The 20,696-nt window shown below is 54.3% G+C and overlaps 1 protein-coding gene across 8 annotated transcripts in view; it reads right to left on the bottom strand.

Annotated features, from left to right (window-relative positions):
- Positions 1 to 1,118: 1,118 nt before the first annotated feature.
- TNRC18 (trinucleotide repeat containing 18) overlaps positions 1,119 to 20,696 on the bottom strand; it is a 112,433-nt gene continuing 92,855 nt past the window's right edge. For all 8 annotated transcript variants that reach the window (XM_054248864.2, XM_078358107.1, XM_054248872.2 and 5 more), the window contains 11 exons: positions 17,429 to 17,581; positions 16,632 to 16,773; positions 14,207 to 14,324; positions 13,645 to 13,720; positions 13,430 to 13,538; positions 9,219 to 9,335; positions 7,999 to 8,163; positions 5,405 to 6,753; positions 3,913 to 4,149; positions 3,682 to 3,756; positions 1,119 to 2,663 (listed from right to left, as the gene is read on the bottom strand). In XM_054248864.2, the coding sequence (XP_054104839.2) occupies positions 2,457 to 2,663; positions 3,682 to 3,756; positions 3,913 to 4,149; positions 5,405 to 6,753; positions 7,999 to 8,163; positions 9,219 to 9,335; positions 13,430 to 13,538; positions 13,645 to 13,720; positions 14,207 to 14,324; positions 16,632 to 16,773; positions 17,429 to 17,581 (2,748 nt within the window). In that variant the 3' untranslated portion in view covers positions 1,119 to 2,456. The remainder of the gene's footprint in view (positions 2,664 to 3,681; positions 3,757 to 3,912; positions 4,150 to 5,404; positions 6,754 to 7,998; positions 8,164 to 9,218; positions 9,336 to 13,429; positions 13,539 to 13,644; positions 13,721 to 14,206; positions 14,325 to 16,631; positions 16,774 to 17,428; positions 17,582 to 20,696) is intronic.

Here is a 20,696-nt window from a genome sequence, read left to right as displayed (position 1 = left end):
AAAGTGCTGGGATTACAGGTGTGAGCCACGACACCCGGCCTGTGCCTCATTTTTAAAATTTCTCTGAGTCAGGCTCTTGCTCTGTTGCCCAGGCTGGAGTACATTGGTGCCATCACGGCTGGTCTCAAACTCTGGGCCTCAAGTAAGTGTTATTCCTGCCTCGGCCTCCCAAAGTGCCAGGATTACAGGTATGAGCCACCATGCCCAGCCTGTTCTGTCCTTAGTTTCCCCAAGGAGTGGGGCTGGTCCACATTTTGATGTGGGTACCTTAAGGGCAGGCATGAGGGCCACCACATGCTCCAGGTCTGCAGCCGTCATGACCCACAGGGCAGGCATCCTCCCTGGGGCCCAGGTGTGCGGCCACATGGGTCAAGTCTGTGCCAGGTGACACCAGAGTATTTCCCAGAGCCCATGCCGGGCCCTTCCCTTGCCTGAGGCCAGCTGGCTGTCCTCCCTGGGTTACCCTCTTCACAAAGCCCCAAATGTCCTCTGCTGGCCACCCACACTGACCAGGCCATAGTCGCTGCTAGGCAGCCAGACCCCCACCTACAGCTTTCCCAGGCCCCAGTGCAGAGATGCCGTCCACCCCCATCTAGGTGAGGGCTTCAGGCCACTCTGACTTACCATTAGTGTCGTTTGCTTCTGTTGTAGGCATGGCTGGGAGCATGCAGCTTTGCTTTTTCTTTTTGAGATGAAGTCTCACTCTGTCGCCCAGGCTAGAGTGTAGTGGCGCGATCTCAGCTCACTGCAACCTGTCTCTTGGCTTCAAGTGAGTCTCTTGCCTCAGCATCCTGAGTAGCTGGGACTACAGGCATCCATCACCACGCCTGGCTAATTTTTGCATTTTTAGTAGAGACGGGTTTCACCATGTTGGTCAGGCTGGTTTCAAACTCCTGACCTCGTGATCCGCCCGCCTTGGCCTCCCAAAGTGCTGGGATTACAGACGTGAGCCACCTCGCCCAGCCGATTAGCTCAGATTTAGATGGCTGCATGTGGTCACTCTCCCTGCCTGGGTGGCACCCAACCTCCAGCTGAATCCTGCTTCTCGGTGCCCTCATATGGCAGAATCCCCCCCAGATACCCCTGCTCCAGCCCCTGAAATAAACCACTCCACACAATTTTATTTTTCCAATTAAATCTTTTTCTTTGCTTTTCTTTTTTTATGAAAAAAGATCACACAGAATTTGCCAACAAACAAAATTCCAAAAGAAACTTAAAAAAACAATAATTCCCCCAAAAAACAAACCCAAAGTCTGGCTTCCTTCCCTCAAGATTGTCTGGTCGAGGCCTTGGTTTCCTGGAAGGCTTGGGGCCTGGTTAAGTGCTTTCTGGGGCCCAAGCAGGGACCACGGGCTCGGGCCGGCTCCTGCCTCTTCCCTCTTCTCTCCCTAACTCTTCTCTAACCTGGGGGGGCGAGTACAGTACACTTGGTGGGGTTGGGGATCGGGCGGGGAGTGTGCTGGGGACTGGGAGGCCGCTGAGGCCAGTGCTAGACACTACAATCTAACAGGAAATAAAAAATAATATTCTGCACGTCAGAATGTGTTCGCTTTTTTTATAATTTCATAGCTATTTTTCACAGTTTTAAAAAGTTTATATTTATATATATTTATATATATTTATCTTCTTTATATATATAATTAAAAAGTTGACTCCATTTAAAGGCTTATGATACAGGGCGGGGGCGAGTCTCTCTTGGTACAATAAAACTGTACAGGTTAAGAAGGGCCACCTCCCTCCTGGGTGGGGAGGGGCTGGACATGGCCAGGCAAGGGTTTCAGCACCATTGGGGTTTTCTGTAGTGTGAGGGTTTGGGCCAGGGTGGGCCTTTGCTGGGCCCCCTCCACCTGGCACCTATGATGCTCCCGGGCTGCACCCCGACCCAGCTCTGTTCCCCAAGTCCAGGCCATCCTGAGAAGGTAGGAGCCGGACGCCTGGCACAGTCAGAGAGGCCAGCTGGCATCAGACCGCCCCATCCCATGCAACGTTGGGAGGCTATGGGGTGGGCTCCGTGTTAAGGGTGCCCGGGAAGCCCAGAGCAAGCGTCAGTTTGGTTCCTTAGAAGCCCCCTCCCCGCCAAATCCCCAGTCTGCATGGGCCTCGGGGCCCCACGCAGCAGCAGCCTGGAGGGCCGGCCTGGCCAAGTGCTTGCAACGTGCTGGGCAGGAAGGGGCCGGTCCTGGCCAAGACTGCCCTGACGGGAACGGCAGAGCCATACCCTGACAGCTGAGGGAGCCCCTGTCCTCGGGGCGCTGAGGGGTGGGAAGGTGGGGCAGGAGGCGTGTGGCATGCACACGGGCACACACATGCACACACACGCTCGCCCGGGCGTCCACGTGCACACCTGGCCCCATGCACATGCCCGCAGGCGCGCTCACATGCACACAACGCACGTGGTCCCCGTGCCGTGGCAGTGATGGAGAGGTGTCCCTGGCCGCCCGCGGGGCCTGGCAGGCTCAGCAGAGCACAGGCACGCCGTCCGTGGAGAAGATCATGCCCGTGGTGGGCTCGTAGGTGCCCGCAAGGTAGTATAGGCCTTCGCTGTCCTGGTACTTCTTGGTCTTCAGCATCTGCTCGTACTGCTCCAGGCCCACCACCAGGCACTTGTGCGACACTGTCTGCACATCGTTCTCGTCCACGTGCGAGGACTGGTACAGCGCGCGCTGCAGGAACACAGGGACATCAGGACGGCAGGTGGGGGGCACAGAGGCCAAGGGAGCCCTGGGGGAGCCACAGGGGCTGGGACAGAGACAAACAGAGACAGGGAGGTCTGGGGAGCCACAAGGGCCAGGACAGACACACACAGAGACAGAGGGTGAGGGAGATGCAGGAACTGAGACAGAGACCAAAGGAGAGACAGACCAACAAGAGAGAGACAGAGACTGAGAGAGACAGAGACAGAGGGTGAGGGAGACCCAGGAACTGAGACAGAGACCAAGGGAGGGAAAGACCAACAAGAGAGAGACAGAGACTGAGAGATGGAAAGCAGATGAGACAGAAGGACAGACCAAGAGACCAAGAGAGACCTAGAGACTAAGAGATATGGAGAATGAGAGAGACAGACCAAGAGAGACAGAGACTGAGAGAGACCCAGAGACTGAGAGACCAACAGACTGAGACAGAGACCCAGAGACTGAGACAGAGACTGAGAGAGACCCAGAGATTAAGACAGAGACTAAGAGATAGAGACCAAGAGAGACCCAGAGACCGAGAGACCCAGAGACTGAGACCCAGAGAGACACAGAGACTGAGAGACCCAGAGACCAAGACAGGTAGAGCCCAAGAGACAGAAACCGAGAGACATCCACATACTGAGACTCAGAGCCCAAGAGACAGAGACTGAGAGAGACACAGAGACAACCTCTGAAAGACCGAGGTTGGGAGAGACCTGGAAACCAGGAGAAACCCAGAGAGTCTGAGGACGAGTCTGGTCAGAGATTCAGAAAAGGACATCGGGAAAGTAGGAGAGCCCCAGAGATGGAGACAGACGCAGAGACCGGGAGAGACAGAGAACAGGAGCCAGGCACTCAGAGTGGCAGGGACAGGAGGTCAGAGGCCGAGGCAGACCACGGGGGATAGAGGAGCAGATGCCGAGTCTGGCCCTGCCTAAGCTGATGGGAAGGAACCAGCCACCCCCACCCCACTCCCCAGCACCACTGCCCCTCCACCACCACCGCCTACCTCCATGAAGTCCTTCCTCTGGCTGGAGACACGCAGGGCCGCCGGGAGGCTGCGGCTGGACTTCTGGTCCCAGTGCTATGTGGCGAACAGAGGGGCTGTGGGTAAGCCTGGGGGCCGCCACACTGGGAGGGGGTGCTGATTCTCCAGCAGCTGGAATGCCTGGCCTGGAGGGGTCGGGGGTCCTCGGGTCTGCCCTGCGCCACCCAGGATGGGGAGGGGCCACAGGCTCACCTGGCCCTGGTGGAACTGTCTGCCGGGGCTGGTCTCCTCGGGGTGGTAGAACCACTTGACTCGGACCACCATGTTGTTGCCCCACGACTCCCACATGCTCTGGATGCGGCCAATGTAGGGCAAGTTGGGGCGGCCGGCGGAGAGGAACACAGCACAGTCCCCGATCCGGATCATCTCCTTGCCTCGCACAATGGCCTTGTAGAAGAGCTTGCGGGCCTTGCCCTTCATGCCACGTCGCTGCAACAACATGAGCGTCAGGGCACCGGGGGCCCTGGCCCAGCCCCAGGGAGCCCGCCTCCTTGCAGGTTTGGCCACTCGGGACTCCGGGTGCTCGGCCTCTCAGCCAGCCACGACCCACCGCTGGGGAGAGAAGAGCCCCTTGTCTCACTCTGACTGGGGAAGCTCCTCTTCCACCTCTTTGACATGCTGGGTCTCCAAGAGGGCCTTCACCAAATCTAAGCATTCTGCAGCTAAGAGACTTTATTTTTGAGACAGGGTCTCACTGTGAGGCCCAGGCTGGAGTGCGGTGGCACAATCACGACTCACTACAGCCACGAATTCCTAGGCTCAAGAAATCCTTCCACCTCAGTCTCTGAGTAGCTGAGACTACAGGCGCATACCATGCCCGGTTATTTATTTTAATTAAGTTATTTAATTAATTAATTAATTTCTTTTGAGATGGAGTTTTGCTCTTATTGCCCAGGCCGGAGTGCAATGGCACAATCTCGGCTTACTGCAACCTCTGCCTCCCAGGTTCAAGCAATTCTCCTGTCTCAGCCTCCCGAGTAGCTGGGATTACAGGCACACACCACCACGCCCAGCAATTTTTGTATTTTTACTAGTGACGGGGTTTCTCCATGTTGGTCAGGCTGGTCTCAAACTCCCGAACTCAGGTGATCTGCCCACCTCAGCCTCCAAAAGTGCTGGGATTACAGGCGTGAGCCACCACGCCCAGCTAAAATTTTTTTTTTTTTTAAAGACAAGGTCTCACTATCATGCAGGTTGGAGTGTAGTGGCACAATCATAGTTCACTGCAGTCTTGAACTCCCAAGCTTAAGCGATTCTCTCGCCTCAGCCTCCCAAAGTGCTGGGATCACAGACTTAAGCCACTGCAGCTGGCCAAGAGAGACTTACAACACGTTTCTAGAGCAGCTTTGGAAATGATGCCTGAGAGAGACCACGGACCCCTACCGGAACATGCAGGCGCTCCTCCCCCACACCACTGCACACTGGGGGCTCACTGCCACAGGTGTGTGAACCACCCTCGTCTCTCACTGGGTCCTGCCATGTGGATGTGCCTGTGTGTGCACTTGTTCGTGTCTGTGTGGGGCATGCATGTGTTCATGTGCACGCATGCATGTGCCTACATTTCTACACATGTGCAAGTGTGTGTGTGTTTGCGTGGATGTAGTGTATTTGTGCGCATGTGTGCCCAGCAGCAAAAGACAAGGCCCCCAGCCCCTCAGCCCCACCTGGGCGCAAGCTTGGTTACCTGGGTGGGCTTCCCGAACCATTTCCAGAGCTGCCGGGCGGGCAGGAAGGCGGCAATCTTGGGCCGGTTCTCCACGGACGGCAGGCGCTGCCGCTTGGCCAGTTCCTTGGTGGTGGGGAGGTGGACGCCCTCTCTCTTCTTGGGTCGGCTCTTGGCCCCGGCCTGAGCCTTGGGCTGCAGAGGCTGTGCGGGCTGTGGCGGGGGCGCCTGGGGCTGGGGCGCGGGTGTCTTTTTGCCCGGAGAGTGGGCTGAGGGCCGTGCCTTGCTGGCCTGCTTGGTGGCCTTGGTGGGGAGCGCTGGCTGTGCAGAGGGACCAGCCGTGGCGGCGGGGGCCGCCTCATCATCTGAGCTGCAGGAAGAGTCCTCATCTGTGGTGGAGGAAGAGGAAGAGGAGGAGGACGAGGACGAGGACGAGGACGAGGACGAGGAAGAGGAGGACGACGACGAAGAAGAGGAGGAAGATGAAGATGAGGAAGAAGACGAGGAAGAGGAAGAGGAGGAGGAAGAGGAGGAGGAGGAGGAGGAGGAGGAAGATGAGGAGGAGGAGGAGGAGGAGGCCGGTGAGGCTGCCCTGGAGCTGGCAGCGCTGCAGTTGCGGCCCCCAGCGCCGCAGCCCCCGTCCCCGTTCTTGTCGCCTTCCTCCTCCCCTTCTGTCTCGGACCCGCTGCTGCTGCTGCTGCCACTGCTGCTGCTGCTGCTGCTCTCCGATTCTTCGGCCCCATCCTGCTCAGCCTGGGCCTTGTCCGGGCTCTTGGGGTTCCCAGAGTCCTCAAATGTGAGCCCTGGCCCAGGGTCCTGGGCGAGGTCCCCATCCACGGCCTTGGGCCAGGGCACCTTGGACTCGCTGCTGCTGGCTGTTGGAGGGTAGCTGCCTAGGCTCAGGAGGCTCTTGGGCTCCTGCCAGCCCCCAGCCCCTGGGTCCTCCCGCAGTAGCAGGGCCTCTTTAGCCTTCTTGCTTTTGGGTGACGTGACGCCCTCGTGGTCCAGTTTGACAAGTAGCTCAGCCTCCTCCCCTGGCCTCCGAGGGCCCTTGATGCCTGACTCCTCAGCTGCCCGTGCCTTCTTGGGCTTGGGGCGTGTGGCAGGCATGGTGATGAGAGGTGCTGGGGCCAGGGCGGTGGCAGGGGCTGGCAGCTCCCCAAAGGGCTCGGGTGCTGGGCAGCTGGTGAAGGCAGGTGGTGCAGGGCTGGACTGCGGGGGTGCCGGGCGCGCCTTGGGGGCCTTAGCTCGCTTGTCCACAGGCTCTGGGGGGCTCTTCTTGGAACCTGGGGTGCTGCTTGGCTCCAGGGCCAAGGGGGTATTGGGGACCTCATCTGCTGTGCTCCCCTCCTCCAGGGTAGCGGCTCTGTCTGCAAAAACAAAAGAAAACAGATGAAAGGCTGGGGTGGGGGCTTCCTCGCAGATGAGCTGTGGCTTTCATCAGAAAAGGCCTGCTTTCATGGGATGCTTTTTTTTTCTTGAGATGGTGTCTCAGTCACCCAAGCTGGAGTGCAGTGGCATGATCATGGCTCACTGTAGCCTTAACCTCCCTGGGCTGATGTGATCCTCCTGCCTCAGTCTCCAAAGTAACCTGAAGTCACAAGCATGTGCCACTATGCCTGGCTAACTTTTGTATTATCATTTTTTTTTTGTAGAGACATAGTTTTGCTATGTTGCCCAGGCTGGTATTGAACTCCTAGGCTCAAGTGATCCCCGTGCCTGGGCCTCCTACAGTGCTGAGATTATAGGTGTGGGCAGAAAGGCCTGGCTGAAACCGCGCCTGGCAGAAAGGCCTGGTTTCCATCCTGGGCTACTTCTTAAGACTGCCTGCCTGCTGTCTCTGTAAGAACTCTGGGCCGGGCATGGTGGCTCATGCCTGTAATCCCGGCACTTTGGGAGGCGCCAAGGTAGGTGGATCACCTGAGGTCAGGAGTTCAAGACCAGTCTGGCCAACATGGGGAAACCCCTATACCTGGCTGCGGCCCTCTTGGACCTCCTTGGGCGGCTCCCCTATATCAACCTTAAGTTATACTGGCCCCAAAGAGGGTCCTCTAGTAGCCTCTGCTTTCAGCTTGCATGAAGCATTTTCTCTGGACTCTGGAAAGAAACATAGGCCACTGCAGCTCAGCTCTGCCTCTGACAGATCAACCTGCTTCCCTCAGCCTCAGTTCCTCATTTGCCACCTGGTCAGAACAGCCCCGCAGTGCAGAGGTTTTTATTTTTTGGAGACAGACTTTCTCTCTTGGTGCCCAGGCTGGAGCACAATGGCGTGATGGCCTACTGCAACCTCTGCCTCCTGGGTTTAAGCGCTTCCGCCTCCACCTCCCATGTGGCTGGGACTACAGGCACCTGCCACCACACCTGGCTAATTTTTGTATTTTTAGTAGTCACGGGGTTTCCCCATGTTGGCCAGACTGGTCTTGAACTCCTGACGTCAGGTGATCCACCTACCTTGGCCTCCCAAAGTGCTGGGATTACAGGCATGAGCCACCATGCCCGGCCCAGAGTTCTTACAGAGACAGCAGGCAGGCACTTGGGCAGGTCCCCAAGCCCTGAGTTTGGATACCCAAAGGAGCCCCGCCCCCACCCCTGCCCTGGGGCCCAGGCCAACGTACCACCCTTGGCCTTGGCGCTAGGTTTCCGCCCACGCCCACGGGCCTTCGCTCCTGGCTCCTCCGACCCTGCTGTACCCCCGTCTTTGCCCTCCCCGGTGTCTTTGCTGGTCTTCCGGCTGCGGCGCTTGGCACTCGGCACCAGGAGTGCCGGGGACGGCTCAGCACCTGCGGGACAGAGGAGAGAGTGGCTCATCAGGCCTGGCTTCCCCAGCTTGGAGCGTCCAAGACCCTAGCCAGTCCCGGGGATCAGGGATGGGTCGGAAGCAACCGATGCCAGGTGGTTCACCCCCGGCAGGCTCCCGCCACAGGCTGTGAGGTCCAGCAGGGGAAGCCCCATCTATAGCAAGTAGCCAGAGGCTCCCGAATGAATGAAGTAAAATAAAACAGTTTGTGGAACTGGGATAGGCAGATACAGATGCTTTTTTTTTTTAGATGGAGTTTTGCTCTTGTTGCCCAGGCTGGAGTGCAATGGTGCAATCTCAGCTCACTGCAACCTCCACCTCCCGGGTTCAAGCGATTCTCCTGCCTCAGCCTCCCGAGTAGCTGGGATTACAGGCGTGCACCACCACACCCAGCTAATTTTATATATTTAGTAAAGTTTCTCCGTGTTAGTCAGGCTGATCTTGAACTCCCGACCTCATGTGATCCACCCGCCCTGGCCTCTCAAAGTGCTGGGATTACAGGTGTGAGCCACCATGCCTGGCCTGTTTGTTTTCTAGAGATTGAGTTTCAGTCACCCAAGCTGGAGCACGGTGGTGCGATCACAGCTCACTGCAGCTTTGAACTCTTGGGTTCAAGCGATCCCCCCACCTCAGCCTCCCAAGCAGCTGGGACTACAGGCATGCACCACCATGCCCAGCTAATTTTTCTATTTTTCATAGAGACAGGGGTTCACCATGTTGGCCAGGCTGGTCTTGAACTCCTGACCTCAGGTGATCCACCCACCTCAGCCTCCAGGCGTGAGCCACCACGCCCGGCCAATAACATTTTTTGATCAGCTTCCCATGGTCTGGGCCTATGGGCCTGTGCTGTCCTCATGCGCCCAGGACTCAGGAACTGGGAGCCCTGGGATCTCATGGGAGTTCCCACCCATGGTTTCTGCCATTTCCATCCCGTCACTCCAAATGACTTCAGACAGAGTCCAGAGCTGGGCTGGGAGGGCGAGAGCCAGGGTAGGCGGCTCCTGGTAGGAGCCTGGGTGTCACGAGCTCATCACTTACACTGGATCTTATAGTCGGGGGGCAGGAGGCGGATGTGTGAAAGGGGGATCCTGCCTGTGTCTCCGTCGTCAAATTCCACGGTGATCAAGTCCCCATCGTCCTCCAGGTCCAGTAACCCTATGGGAGAAGGGGAGGCTCAGGAGAGGTCCCTGGATCTCCAGCTCCCTAAGTGATGCACGAGGGTGTGGCACATGAGCGGAGGGTACACAGTGGTGCAGAGTGTGGTTGTGATAGCCAGGCTGGGTGGAAGAACTGGGTCTTCCATTTCTAGCTGACTTCCTGAGCACATGCACCTGCGCCCGCTCACACCCAAAGACCTCCCCACAACCACAGCAAAGGAGGGACGCGGGCATCAACCCTGAAAGACACCAAAACCGGGAAAGCAGAGGGCAGCAGCGGGAGATGGCAGTGTTTTGGGAGAGACGCCGGGACAAACGTGCAGGAGCGGGTTTTTATCTCCTAGGAGAAGGCAGCACCAATGAAGAGGAGGTAGTTTTCCCAAGAGAATCCTAACAAGGCTTGGGCCAGAGAGGCCCCAAGCACCTCCGGAGGCAGGACTGAGGGAGACCTCAACACTGAACGGGCTGAGGGTGGCCTGGCTGGCAGGAGCTGAGAGGTTCATCCCAGAGAGAGGCTCCCAACTGAAGGACGCTGAGTGTAGGGGAGGAAGCCGGACATGCCCCCCACTAAGGGTGACAGCCCAGCCTCCTTCCCAAACACCAGATGCTGAGACTATATCCCCATGGATGTGAGTCTTGGGGAATCTGAGCAGAACCTGGTCCCTTAAAACATTCCTGCCCACTCGCTGTGAGGACTGGGAGTGCAGAGCTCACACTGACTTGCTGACGTCTCCTTCATTCAGGGTCCCTAGACATCTGAGGGGTTCTACTGAGAAGAAGAGCACGGCACCCGAAAACAGAAGGAGGGGTTACTGGGAAGACAGAGGGAGCCGCAGAAAGCTAAAATAAGGCCGGGTACAGGGGCTCACACCTACGATCTCAACACTTTGGGAGGCCAAAGGGGGCAGATCTCCTGAGGTCAGGAGTTTGAGGCCAGCCAGGCCAACATGGTGAAATCCCATCTCTACTAAAAATACAAAAAATTAACTGGGTTTGGTGGTATGTGCCTACAATCCCAGCTACTCAGAAGGCTGAGGTAGGAGAATAGCTTGAATCTGGGCGGTGGAGACTGCAGTGGGCTGAGATCACTCCACCACACTCCAACCTGGGTGACAGAGCCAGACTCCGTCTCAAAAAAAAAAAAAAACCCAGAAAGCTAAAACGAAAAACAATTCGTTACCTGCCTCAAAAAAAAAAGAAAAAACTTGACTCTGTCACCCAAGCTGGAGTGCAGTGGCACGATCACAGCTCACTGAAGCCTTGACCACCCGGGCTGAGGTGATCCTCCCACCTTGGCCTCCCAAGTAACTAGGACAACAGGGGCACACCACCAAGCCTGGCTAATTTTTTTTTTTTTTTTTTTTTTGAGACGGATTCTCACTCTGTCACCCAGGCTGGAGTGCAATAGTGCTACCTTAGCTCACCACAACCTCCATCTCCTGGATTCAAGTGATTCTGCTGCCTCAGCCTCTCAAGCAGCTGGGATTACAGGCACCTGCTACCATGCCCAGCTAATTATTTTTAGTAGAGATGGGGTTTCACCATGTTGCCCCAACTGGTCTCAAACTCCTGACCTCAGGTGATCCACCCGCCTTGGCCTCCCAAAGTGCTGGGATTACAAGTATGACCCATTGTGCTTGGCCCAAGTCCGGCTAATTTTTGTATCTTTTTGTACAGTTAGGGTCTTGCTATGTTGCCCAGGCTGGTTTCAAACTCCTGGGCTTAAGCAGTCTACCTCCATCAGGCTCCCAAATTGCTGGGATTACAGATGTGACCAACTGGTGGAGAATGTTTTATATGATAGCATAAAATTTTAAAATTCAAGAAAACAGAAGGGGTTAGAAGATAAAAGCAGAGGAAATATCTAAGTTGAACAAAATAAAAAATAAACAATAACAGAAAACACACACACACACACACACACACACACACACCAGAGGCCACGGGACTAGTGCAAGTTCCAGGGAAAACATGAAATTCACAGGAGAAGTTATCCAAGTTGTGCTATAAGTAAGAGCTCTGGGACTCAAGGAAATTTGCTTCAAAATCAACCCCCACCCTGCAGATATGCAGATACCCAGCATGATGAGAGAACACACACATACACACACACACACATACGCACACACACACGCGCGCGCACACACACACACACAAATACAGAATTCAAGATCTAGAGATAATGAGAAGATCCTACAAGTTTCCAGAAAGAAAAAAAACAGGTCTCCAACAATGATTTGGAAATCAAAATGTTGACTGTCTTCAACAATACGGGAAGCGAGATAAAAATGGAAAAATGGCTTTGAAATGGTGAGCGGGAACTATTTCCACCCTAGAATTTACACCCAGCTCAACTACCTCTAAAGAATAAGGTACCCAGCTTAACTATCTCTAAATAACAAGAGTAGAATGAAGAGATTACAAACGCATAGGATGTGAGAAATTTACCTCCCATGGACTCTTCCTCACAAAGCTACTGAAAGATCTGCGGCTTAAAACAAGGAACCATACCAAAAAAGAGAAAAACATGCAATGCAACAAAAACGGTTCTCAGGAAGAGGGACAGGGAAGGCCCAAGAATCCAGAATGATACCCATGAGGCAGGCCTAGAATCAGTACAGGGGGACAGAGTGTGCCAGGAAATCTGAATCCAAGGCCAACTTCTGCCTTATTAACAGGATTTTCAGAGTTTGGATGATAAATGAGTGACTGATAGATGGAAAAAAAAATCTTCCCAGCCCAAGATCCTCTACTCAGTCTGGACCAGACATCTGTTGTTTTGCTGACCTGGCATCTGTTTCCATCTTCTGGGTATGAATGGATGGTAAACCAAGGGATGGACTGTATTTGGCATGTGAGTGGGCTTTTCTTGTGGGGACGGGGGGTGTCTAATCAACATCCGTACCCCCTCTCTAGGATACATTGTTTTTGTAAGAGCTAAGGGTTGGACCATGTGAGCATCTGTCTTTCTTGCCTGTCTGATACACAACTATATTTCCTAGGGTACCTGTTGTTTTCCTCTGTCCAATCTCCATTCTCCTTTTTTTTGAGACACAGTCTTGCTCTGTCACCCAGGCTGGAGTACAGTGGTGCAATCTCAGCTCACTGCAACCTCCACCTCCCAGGCTCAAGCAATTCTCCTGCCTCAGTCTCCCAACTAGCTGGGATTACAGGCGCCTGGCACCACGCCTGGCTAATTTTTGTATTTTTAGTAGAAACAGGGTTTTACCACATTGGCCAGGCTGGTCTTAAACTCTTGACCTCAGATTGAGAACATCCTGGCCAATGGTGAAACCCCATCTCTACTAAAAATACAAAAAAATTAGCTGGGCATGGTAGCACATGCCTGTAGTCCTAGCTACTCGGGAGGCTGAGGCAAAGGATTGTTTTAATCCAGGAGGCAGAGGTTGTAGGGAGCTGAGATCCCACCACTGCACTACAACTTGGGCAACAGTGCGAGACTTCATCTCAAAAAAAAAAAAAAAAAAAAAACAAAAAACAAAACTCCTGACCTCAAGTGATTCACCCACCCTGGTCTCCCAAAGTATTGGGATTACAAGCGGAAGCCACCATGCCCAGCCTCATTCGCTCTCATTCTTACAACATCTCCACTTTGCTGGGGAAGCCACCCTCCCATCCTTCTCAGCCCACAAATAAAAGGGAGGCGACCTCACTCCTGAGCCCCAGGGATGAGAATATGACCCAGGCCTGGCTGATCAGACTCACAGCTGTAGGATCAATGAAAACCATATGACCCAAGTCTGTTCACACTAGAACTTGTGTGGGAAAACTGGGACTGAGAAATTCTCCAATGATAAGATTTGTTAAGATGGTAAACTACAATCTCCAAGGAACTAGTGTGAAGCCAGCACAGATGACAGTACTGATGAGAGATACTCAGAGCTGGAGTCCTGATGACATTGTCTAAATGGCGCCTGGATCCAACCATGTCTGAGGCTACACAGTTTTTAGTTATGTGATCCCACAGGTCATTATTCTTAAGCCAGACAGGTTTTCTTAGCCAAATGAGTCCATGTTGAGACGTTAGTCGGGGGAGAGCTGGGGAGAGCTTTAGGGGAGGAGGCATCTCACCTCGGACCACGGTGCCTGGATAGAGGCACCGGTACTGCTGGCTCCAGTAGGCTGCGATCCTGGTCCCTTGTGGCAAGAAGCGAGTGGAGGCCGGCCTCACATCGATGATCTGGGAGGGCATGGGGTGAATGCCAGGTGTGGGTACAGTTGTGGCCATGGCCTTGGATACCCCAGCCCACCCAAGCCTCCCGAAGCTGTGCCCCTCCCCCTCTCACCGCCTCCTGCAACAGCTGCTCCAGACAGTAGATGTGGGGCCGGTTCCCACGCTCACCCTCCACCACCACGCGGTATCTGCGGGGGCAAACGAGGCGTGATGTGACAGAGGATGAGAGCTCTCCAGAGGGCCCCGACCCCACCAGCACCAGCTCTGCCTCCTAGACCACTGGGAGGTGAGACCAGGACTTAGAGCTTTGCTGACTTGCTAGAAAGTGGGGAGAATTCTCCCCTTTTCTGAGCTGATCTTCCTTATCTATAGAACTAGGAGTTACAGAGCACACCAGGCAGGTGCAGTCCAGATCCCGAGAGGCCAGCATGCTCCCTCGCTTACCCCTTCCCACTGCAGCTCTCGCCATGGAGCAGCCGCACCCAGCCCCTGGCAGGGCTCGCCCAGTACCCCAACAAAGTGCCAGGGCCTGTCAGCTCTGAGCCCACGCACGCCCCCGCCCCACGCCATCAGGGGAAGCCACAGCCCAGGCAGGCAGGCAGGCACAGAGATGGCCGGGACTCAGGGCAGATGTGTGATGCGGGGCTCTGCGCCAGGCCTCCCCCTCCACTCACATGTCCGGTGAGTGCACCGTCTGCACGTGCCCGGCGTACAGCAGCTTGTCATCCATGGGGATGAGCACACGAAGGCCGTCCTTCAGCTCATCCTTGTCAATGATGCAGGAGCGCGGGGCTGCAGGGGTCAGATTATGAGGCAAGGCTGGAGCCAGGGGTGGTTGCAACACCTCTCCCTCCCCCGCGTCACTTAAATGTCATCCCCTTGGAATGGAAGACCTGAGGCTGGGTGGGCCTGTGGGGCTGAGATGTGTGCACATCTTCGTCTGCCTGTGTGTGTACCCGCACAGACCCGTGTGTACCAGTACCAGTATGCACGCACAGGGTGCGATGGGCAGCCCCTCTCCTCCCAGCCCCCTCCCCTGCCTGGCCCCAGATGTCTGGAAAGACCCCAGGTGGGTGTGAACCCATGGATAACAACTGCTTGCACGTGCGGTCTCTTCCCACCCCAAGACCAGCAGCCTCCGGGCTTGGCATTGAAGCTCTAGGTTTCCAGCCATCGCCAGACAGGCATCATCCTCCATCATGACATCCAGCCCCTTTATCACTGCCCTCAGCCAAACTTCTAGGGCTTTCTGTTTTTTTTGTAGATGTTGCCCAGGCTGGAGTGCAGTGATGTGATCTCGGCTCATTGCAACCTCCGCCTCCTAGGGTCAAGCGATTCTCTTGCCTCAGCCTCCCAAGTAGCTGGAATTACAGGCGCCTGCCACCATGCTCAACTAATTTTTGTATTTTTAGTAGAGACGGGTTTCACCATGTTGGCCAGGCTGGTCCCGAACCCCTGACCTCAGGTGATCCACTTGCCTCCCAAATGCTGGGATTATAGGCATCAGCCACCACGCCCAGCCTCTTTTTTAAAATAATTTTTTCAGAGACAAGGTCTTGCTCTGTCACCCAGCCTAGAGTGCAGTGTGATCATAGCTCGCTGCAGCCTAGAACTCCTTGGCTTAAGTCATCCTCCCTCCTCAGATTCCTGAGTAGCTGGGACTACAGGTGTGCACCACCGTCTGTGCCTCACTAATTATTTTACTTTTGGTAGACAGGGTCTTGCTACATTATCCAACTGATCTCAAACTCCTGGTCTCAAGTGATCCTCCGACCTCAGCCTCCCAAATTACTGGGATTACAGGTGCAAGACACCACATCCCACCTACCTCTATGACTTGCCATCTGATTTTTCTTTCTGGTGGAAATCAATGCCCAGAGGCAAACTTCCTTAAGGCGGTCACCTCTCACTGTTCCAACCCTCTGCTCTCTCTCCCTGTGGTTTCCTCCCTTTCTCTGGAGCAGCCGCTGACTGATGCAGTCTTGGAGCGGCCAGCTCCTTCTCTCACTCGCTCCCCCATCCATACCCACGATCTCTCACCTCTGAGCTCCAGACCCCTGGGTCTGAGAGCCTCCTGGGCGTGACTTCCTAGGATGCCCTTGCAGGTGCTCCAGACTCCAGCCATCAAAGCCCAGCACACGGCCCTCGGCCCTTCCTGGCCCGGGTCTCAGGGACAGGGCCCCAACCCACCCCCACACCTGACGTCACCCTTCCCTTCCCCGCTCATCTGCCTGCACCCCCACCCCACATCCCATTCACTCTCACTCCTACTGTAAACACCCTGCCCCACCTCCCTCCTGCTGCCCCCACAGCAGCCCCAGGCCACGACCTACTCTCACCTGGACAGCACAGCCTAACTGGACTCCCTGCCTCTCCTAGGGCCCCCAACTCATTCCCTATGCGCAACAGAGAGCTCGCTTTTCTTTTTTTTTTTTCTTTTTTTTTTTTTTTTGGAGACAAGAGTTTCACTCTTGCTGCCCAGGCTGGAGTGCAATGGTGCCAACTCAGCTCACTGCAACCGCCACCTCCTGGTTTCAACCGATTCTCCTGCCTCAGCCTCCCAAGTAGCTGGGATTACAGATGCCGATTACCACACCTGGCTAATTTTCATATTTTTAGTAGAGACGGGGTTTTACCATCTCTACCAGTTGGTCAGGCTGGTCTCCACTCTTGACCTCAGGTGATCCGCCCATCTTGGTCTCACAAAGTGCTGGGATTACAGGTGTGAGCCACCGCGCCCACCCCAGACAGCTCATTTTAAAGCCAATCAGACCACATCACATCCTCACATCTAACCTCAGAGAGCTTCTCATTTTGAAGGAGGTCAACACAGAGCTCCTTCCCAAGCCCCTCTCGGGATCTGCCTCCTCCCTGGCCCCAAGGTGGCTCTTATGCTCCATCTCCAGTTGACTAAGCTTCAGCCAATCCAACGTTCTCATCCACCCCAGGGAACTCAGTCCCACCTCAGGACCTTCTGCTCATGCGGTTCCCTGCCCCTAGTTAGCCCAGCCCTTCTGTCTCAGGCCACACTCAGATCTGCCTCCCTCAAGGGAGGCTCCAGTGGCCCCTTCTGGCAGACACTGCATCACGGCCACTCACCCGGGGTCAGTGGCCGCTCCACAGCCCCGCCATGTGGCAGGTGCTCGTCCTCAGAGAAGCTCGAGTCCTGGTTGGGTTCAAAATCCTCCTCGGCTGCCATGCTCTCCATCAGCTTGCTCACGGCGCCCCCCTTCCCGCGGTTCTAGGGACAGAGAATGGCCAACAAATAACTTAACACCTGGCACGGGGGTCCTTGCTGGTCTGGGGACCCTCTCTGGAAACCTGGAGCCACAGTCAGTCCATAGAGGGAATCTGTCATGTGCATGGTGGGGATCCCAGGTGGGGGTACCCAAGAGATCAGGGGAGGGTGAAATGGGCCTGAAACCCACTGGCCATGGCTCAGTACTCAATACTCAGTGCTCAGTTCTCACTACCATACGTCTGTTCATTACCATGAGGGAGGTGCCTCAGTTCAGAAACTGTGGCATTTCCAGCCACACCCACTGGGCTTGAGGGAAAACCACTGGGCAGGGGCTAGCAGGTGTGGGGAGTGGGCATGCCACCATCTCCCACTCAGGCTAAGAAATTCACCCAAGCCTGACAGCCCGTGAGGGCCTGATGCTGGGCTGGAGGCCCGTCACCCAGGTCTCCTGATCACGGTTCCAGTGTCCCCAGCCCCCGATAAAGCAGGCATTTCCTGAGGACAGGAGCTGAGTCCCCTGTATCTCTTTATCCCTGGAGCACAGGGACGCCAGCCACGTCACCCTTGCCACCCGAAGCCTCCTTCACGGTGAGGGTGAACACAGAGCAGCAGACAGAGCCCCCCATGGAGCCCACCAGGGCACGGCGAGCCTCACCTCCTTCTTCACCTCCTTCCCCTTGGCCTTGGCCTTGCTCTTCTTGGCAGCAGTCAGGGAGCTGGCGTGAGGAGCCCTGGCCTCAGAGGGCAAAGCGGGAGCTCGGGGCGGTGGCAGCCCAGCTCCTGGCCCAGTCTCCTTCCCTTTCTTCTTCTGGAGGAGGAAGCAGCAGAGAGGAGCCATCAGATGGCAGAGAAGGTGCAGGCAGCACTCCATCCGCTCACTCACTTATCCCCAAGGCCTGTGCCACCCTAAGTGTGCCCTCCCGGAACGAAACACCCCTTCTCTCTCTCCCTGCAAGTGTTTTCAGTTTTTGGGTTTTTTTTTTTGAGACAGGGTCTTCACTTTGTTGCCTGGGCCAGAGGACAGTGGCACCATCACCACGAAATGTAGCTTCAACCTCCTAGGCTCAGGCGATCCTCCCACCTCAGCCTCCTGAGTAGCTGGACTACAGGTACATGCCACTACACCCAGCTAATTTACTTTTTGTAGTAACAGGGTCTCGCTATGTTGCCCAGGCTGGTCTCAAACTCCTGCTTCAAGTAATCCTCTTGCCTTGGCCTTCCAAAGTGCTGGGACTACAGGCTGTTTTTAATGTTTATCATCTTAAGGCTAGTATATATTACTTGTTGCCCCCTTAGCCCCCCCCCAAAAAAAAGAACACTGAAGTGTGTGTGTGTGTATGTGTGTGAGCAAGGGCTAAGGCGCTGCCGTGTCCCGTTTCCGTGTCTGTCATTGTGTGTGTGTGAGGGTGTGTGTGTGTGTGTATGTTTATACATATACATATATATGCTGTGAGTTACTCTCCAGTGACCCTCCTACCAACTCCACAGAGGTGGCTACCAGTAACAGGATGGTTTATCTTTCTAGAACTTTCCACAAGTACACACAACCATGCAAATATGAGGTTATGCAGACAGGACCATGCATACACAGTACTTTTTTTTTCCTTTTGAAGACAGAGTATTGTTCTGTCGCCCAGGCTGGAGTGCAGTGGTGTGATCTTCGCTCACTGCAACCTCCACCTTCTGGGTTCAAGCAATTCTTCTGCCTCAGCCACCCAAGTAGCTGGGACTACAGGAGCCCGCCACCACACTCAGCTAATTTTTGTATTTTTAGTAGAGGTGGGGTTTCATATTGGCCAGGCTGGTCTCAAACTCCTCACCTCCTGATCTGCCTGCCTAGGCCTCCCGAAGTGCTGGGAATTACAGGCATGAGCCACATCACCTAGCCCACAATACTTTTTTTAAAAAGCGCAGGTGGGAATTTACTGATAGTCCTGCTTTGCAACGTTTTCCTCCCAACATGACTGATACACATAAAAGAAGCTTCTTTTTCTTTTATAACAGCAGCCTAAATGAGCCAAGGTATGGAGAAACCGGAATTGATTTACTTTTAACTATTCCCATAATGGGAAGAGCCTGTAGGCTGTCTCCACTTTCTTTTTTTTTTTTTTTTGAGACGGAGTTTCGCTCTTATTACCCAGGCTGGAGTGCAATGGCGCAATCTCGGCTCACCGCAACCTCCGCCTCCTGGGTTCAGGCAATTCTCTTGCCTCAGCCTCCACTTTTTCACTCTGTTTTGTTGTTGTTTTTGAGACAGGGTCTTGCTCTGTCACCCAGGCTGGAGTGCAGTGGCACAATCACTGCTCACTGCAACCTCAGCCTCCTGGGCTCAAGTGATCCTCCTGCCTCAGCCTCGCCAGTAGCTGGGACTACAGACATACATCGCCATGCCGGGCTAAAAAGTCTACACTTTGTAAAAGGGACATGTCTAAAACAACGGCCATTAGCCGGGTGTGGTGGCAGGCGCCTGTAATCCCAGCGACCTGGGAGGCTGTGGTAGGAGCATCGCTCGAACCCAGGAGGTGGAGGTTGCAGTGAGCCGAGATTGCACCATTGCACCCCTGCCAGGGCAAAAAGAGTGAAATTCCAACTCGAAAAAAAAAATTAAATTAAAAACAAACGGCCAAGGCCAAGAGAGCAGCAAAATAACAAATAAAGATAATAATGGTCACATGCTACCAAGAAACAACAGAGTCACAGCGTCCGTACCCAAAAGGAAAGTCAAAGCAAAGAACATTGAAAAGGACAAAAAATGGCATGTTCTAGAGCACGAGAGTGTACAGTTTAATCCCCATTTTGGGCGGAAAAATAAATATATGCATGTGTGTGTGTTTTGTTTCCTTGTTTCTGCTGAACTTTCCCGTCCAAGTCATCCTTCTGGAATGAGAGGCATCTTAAGGGTGGAAGGAATGTTAGTGGTACTTCGCCCTTTATCTCTGGAATCTGTCATTAAACAGAGAGCAGCATCTCCTGGTACATGTCCCTGCAGCTGTACGCACGGGGAACAAAAGGAAATGACAGCAGAAAAAAAAAGTCCTGAGTGGTTTTTTTTTTTAATCTTCCAAATTACTGTTATAATCAGATAAAACCAGTAACCGTTTCTTTCCCTTTGATCAGAAAACCCATGGCTGAGAGCCTTCCTCTGCTTTTCTGTAAAAAATAAATAAATAAGAAAATAACTTCCGATGTGATAGAAGTTCTGTTTACAAAACAGAGACGCTCACTGCTTTGGTGATTATGATGGCAAAACACCATTGTCAACCAAACCACCACCCGCCAGCAGGTGGAAGACAGACAGTAGAATGTCATTCAACCGTTTAAAAATACAACCAGACCAGGCCAGGTGCGGTGGCTCAAGCCTGTAATCCCAGCACTTTGGGAGGTCAAGGCCAGTGGATCACTAGGTCAAGAGATCGAGACCATCCTGGTCAACATGGTGAAACCCCGTCTCTACTAAAAATACAAAAAATTAGCTGGGCATAGTGGTGCGTGCCTGTAATCCCAGCCACTCAGGAGGCTGAGGCAGGAGAATCGCTTGAACCCAGGAGGCAGAAGTTGCAGTGAGCCAAGATGGTGCCACTGCACTCCAGCCTATGCAAAAAGAGGGAGATTCTGCCTAAAAAACAAACAAACAAAAATACTGATGGCCAGGCACGGTGGCTTATCCGTGAAATGCCAGCATTTTGGGAGGCTGAGAAAGGAGGAGGACTGCTTGAGCCCAGGAGTTCAGGACTAGCCTGAACAACATAAAAAGACCCAGCCCCATCTGTACAAAAATAATTTTTTTTTAATTAGCCGGATATGATGGTGCACACCTGTAATCCCAGCACATTGGGAGGCCGAGGCAGGAGGATCAACTTAGGCCCAAGAGTTTGAAACCAGCTGGGCAACAAAGTGAGACCCCCATCTCTTAATTAAAAAAA

This window comes from Callithrix jacchus, chromosome 2, assembly GCF_049354715.1.
Source record: "Callithrix jacchus isolate 240 chromosome 2, calJac240_pri, whole genome shotgun sequence".
Lineage (NCBI taxonomy): Eukaryota > Metazoa > Chordata > Mammalia > Primates > Cebidae > Callithrix > Callithrix jacchus.
Note: the sequence above shows the minus strand (reverse complement) of the source record. Positions and strands in the feature narration are given on the sequence as shown.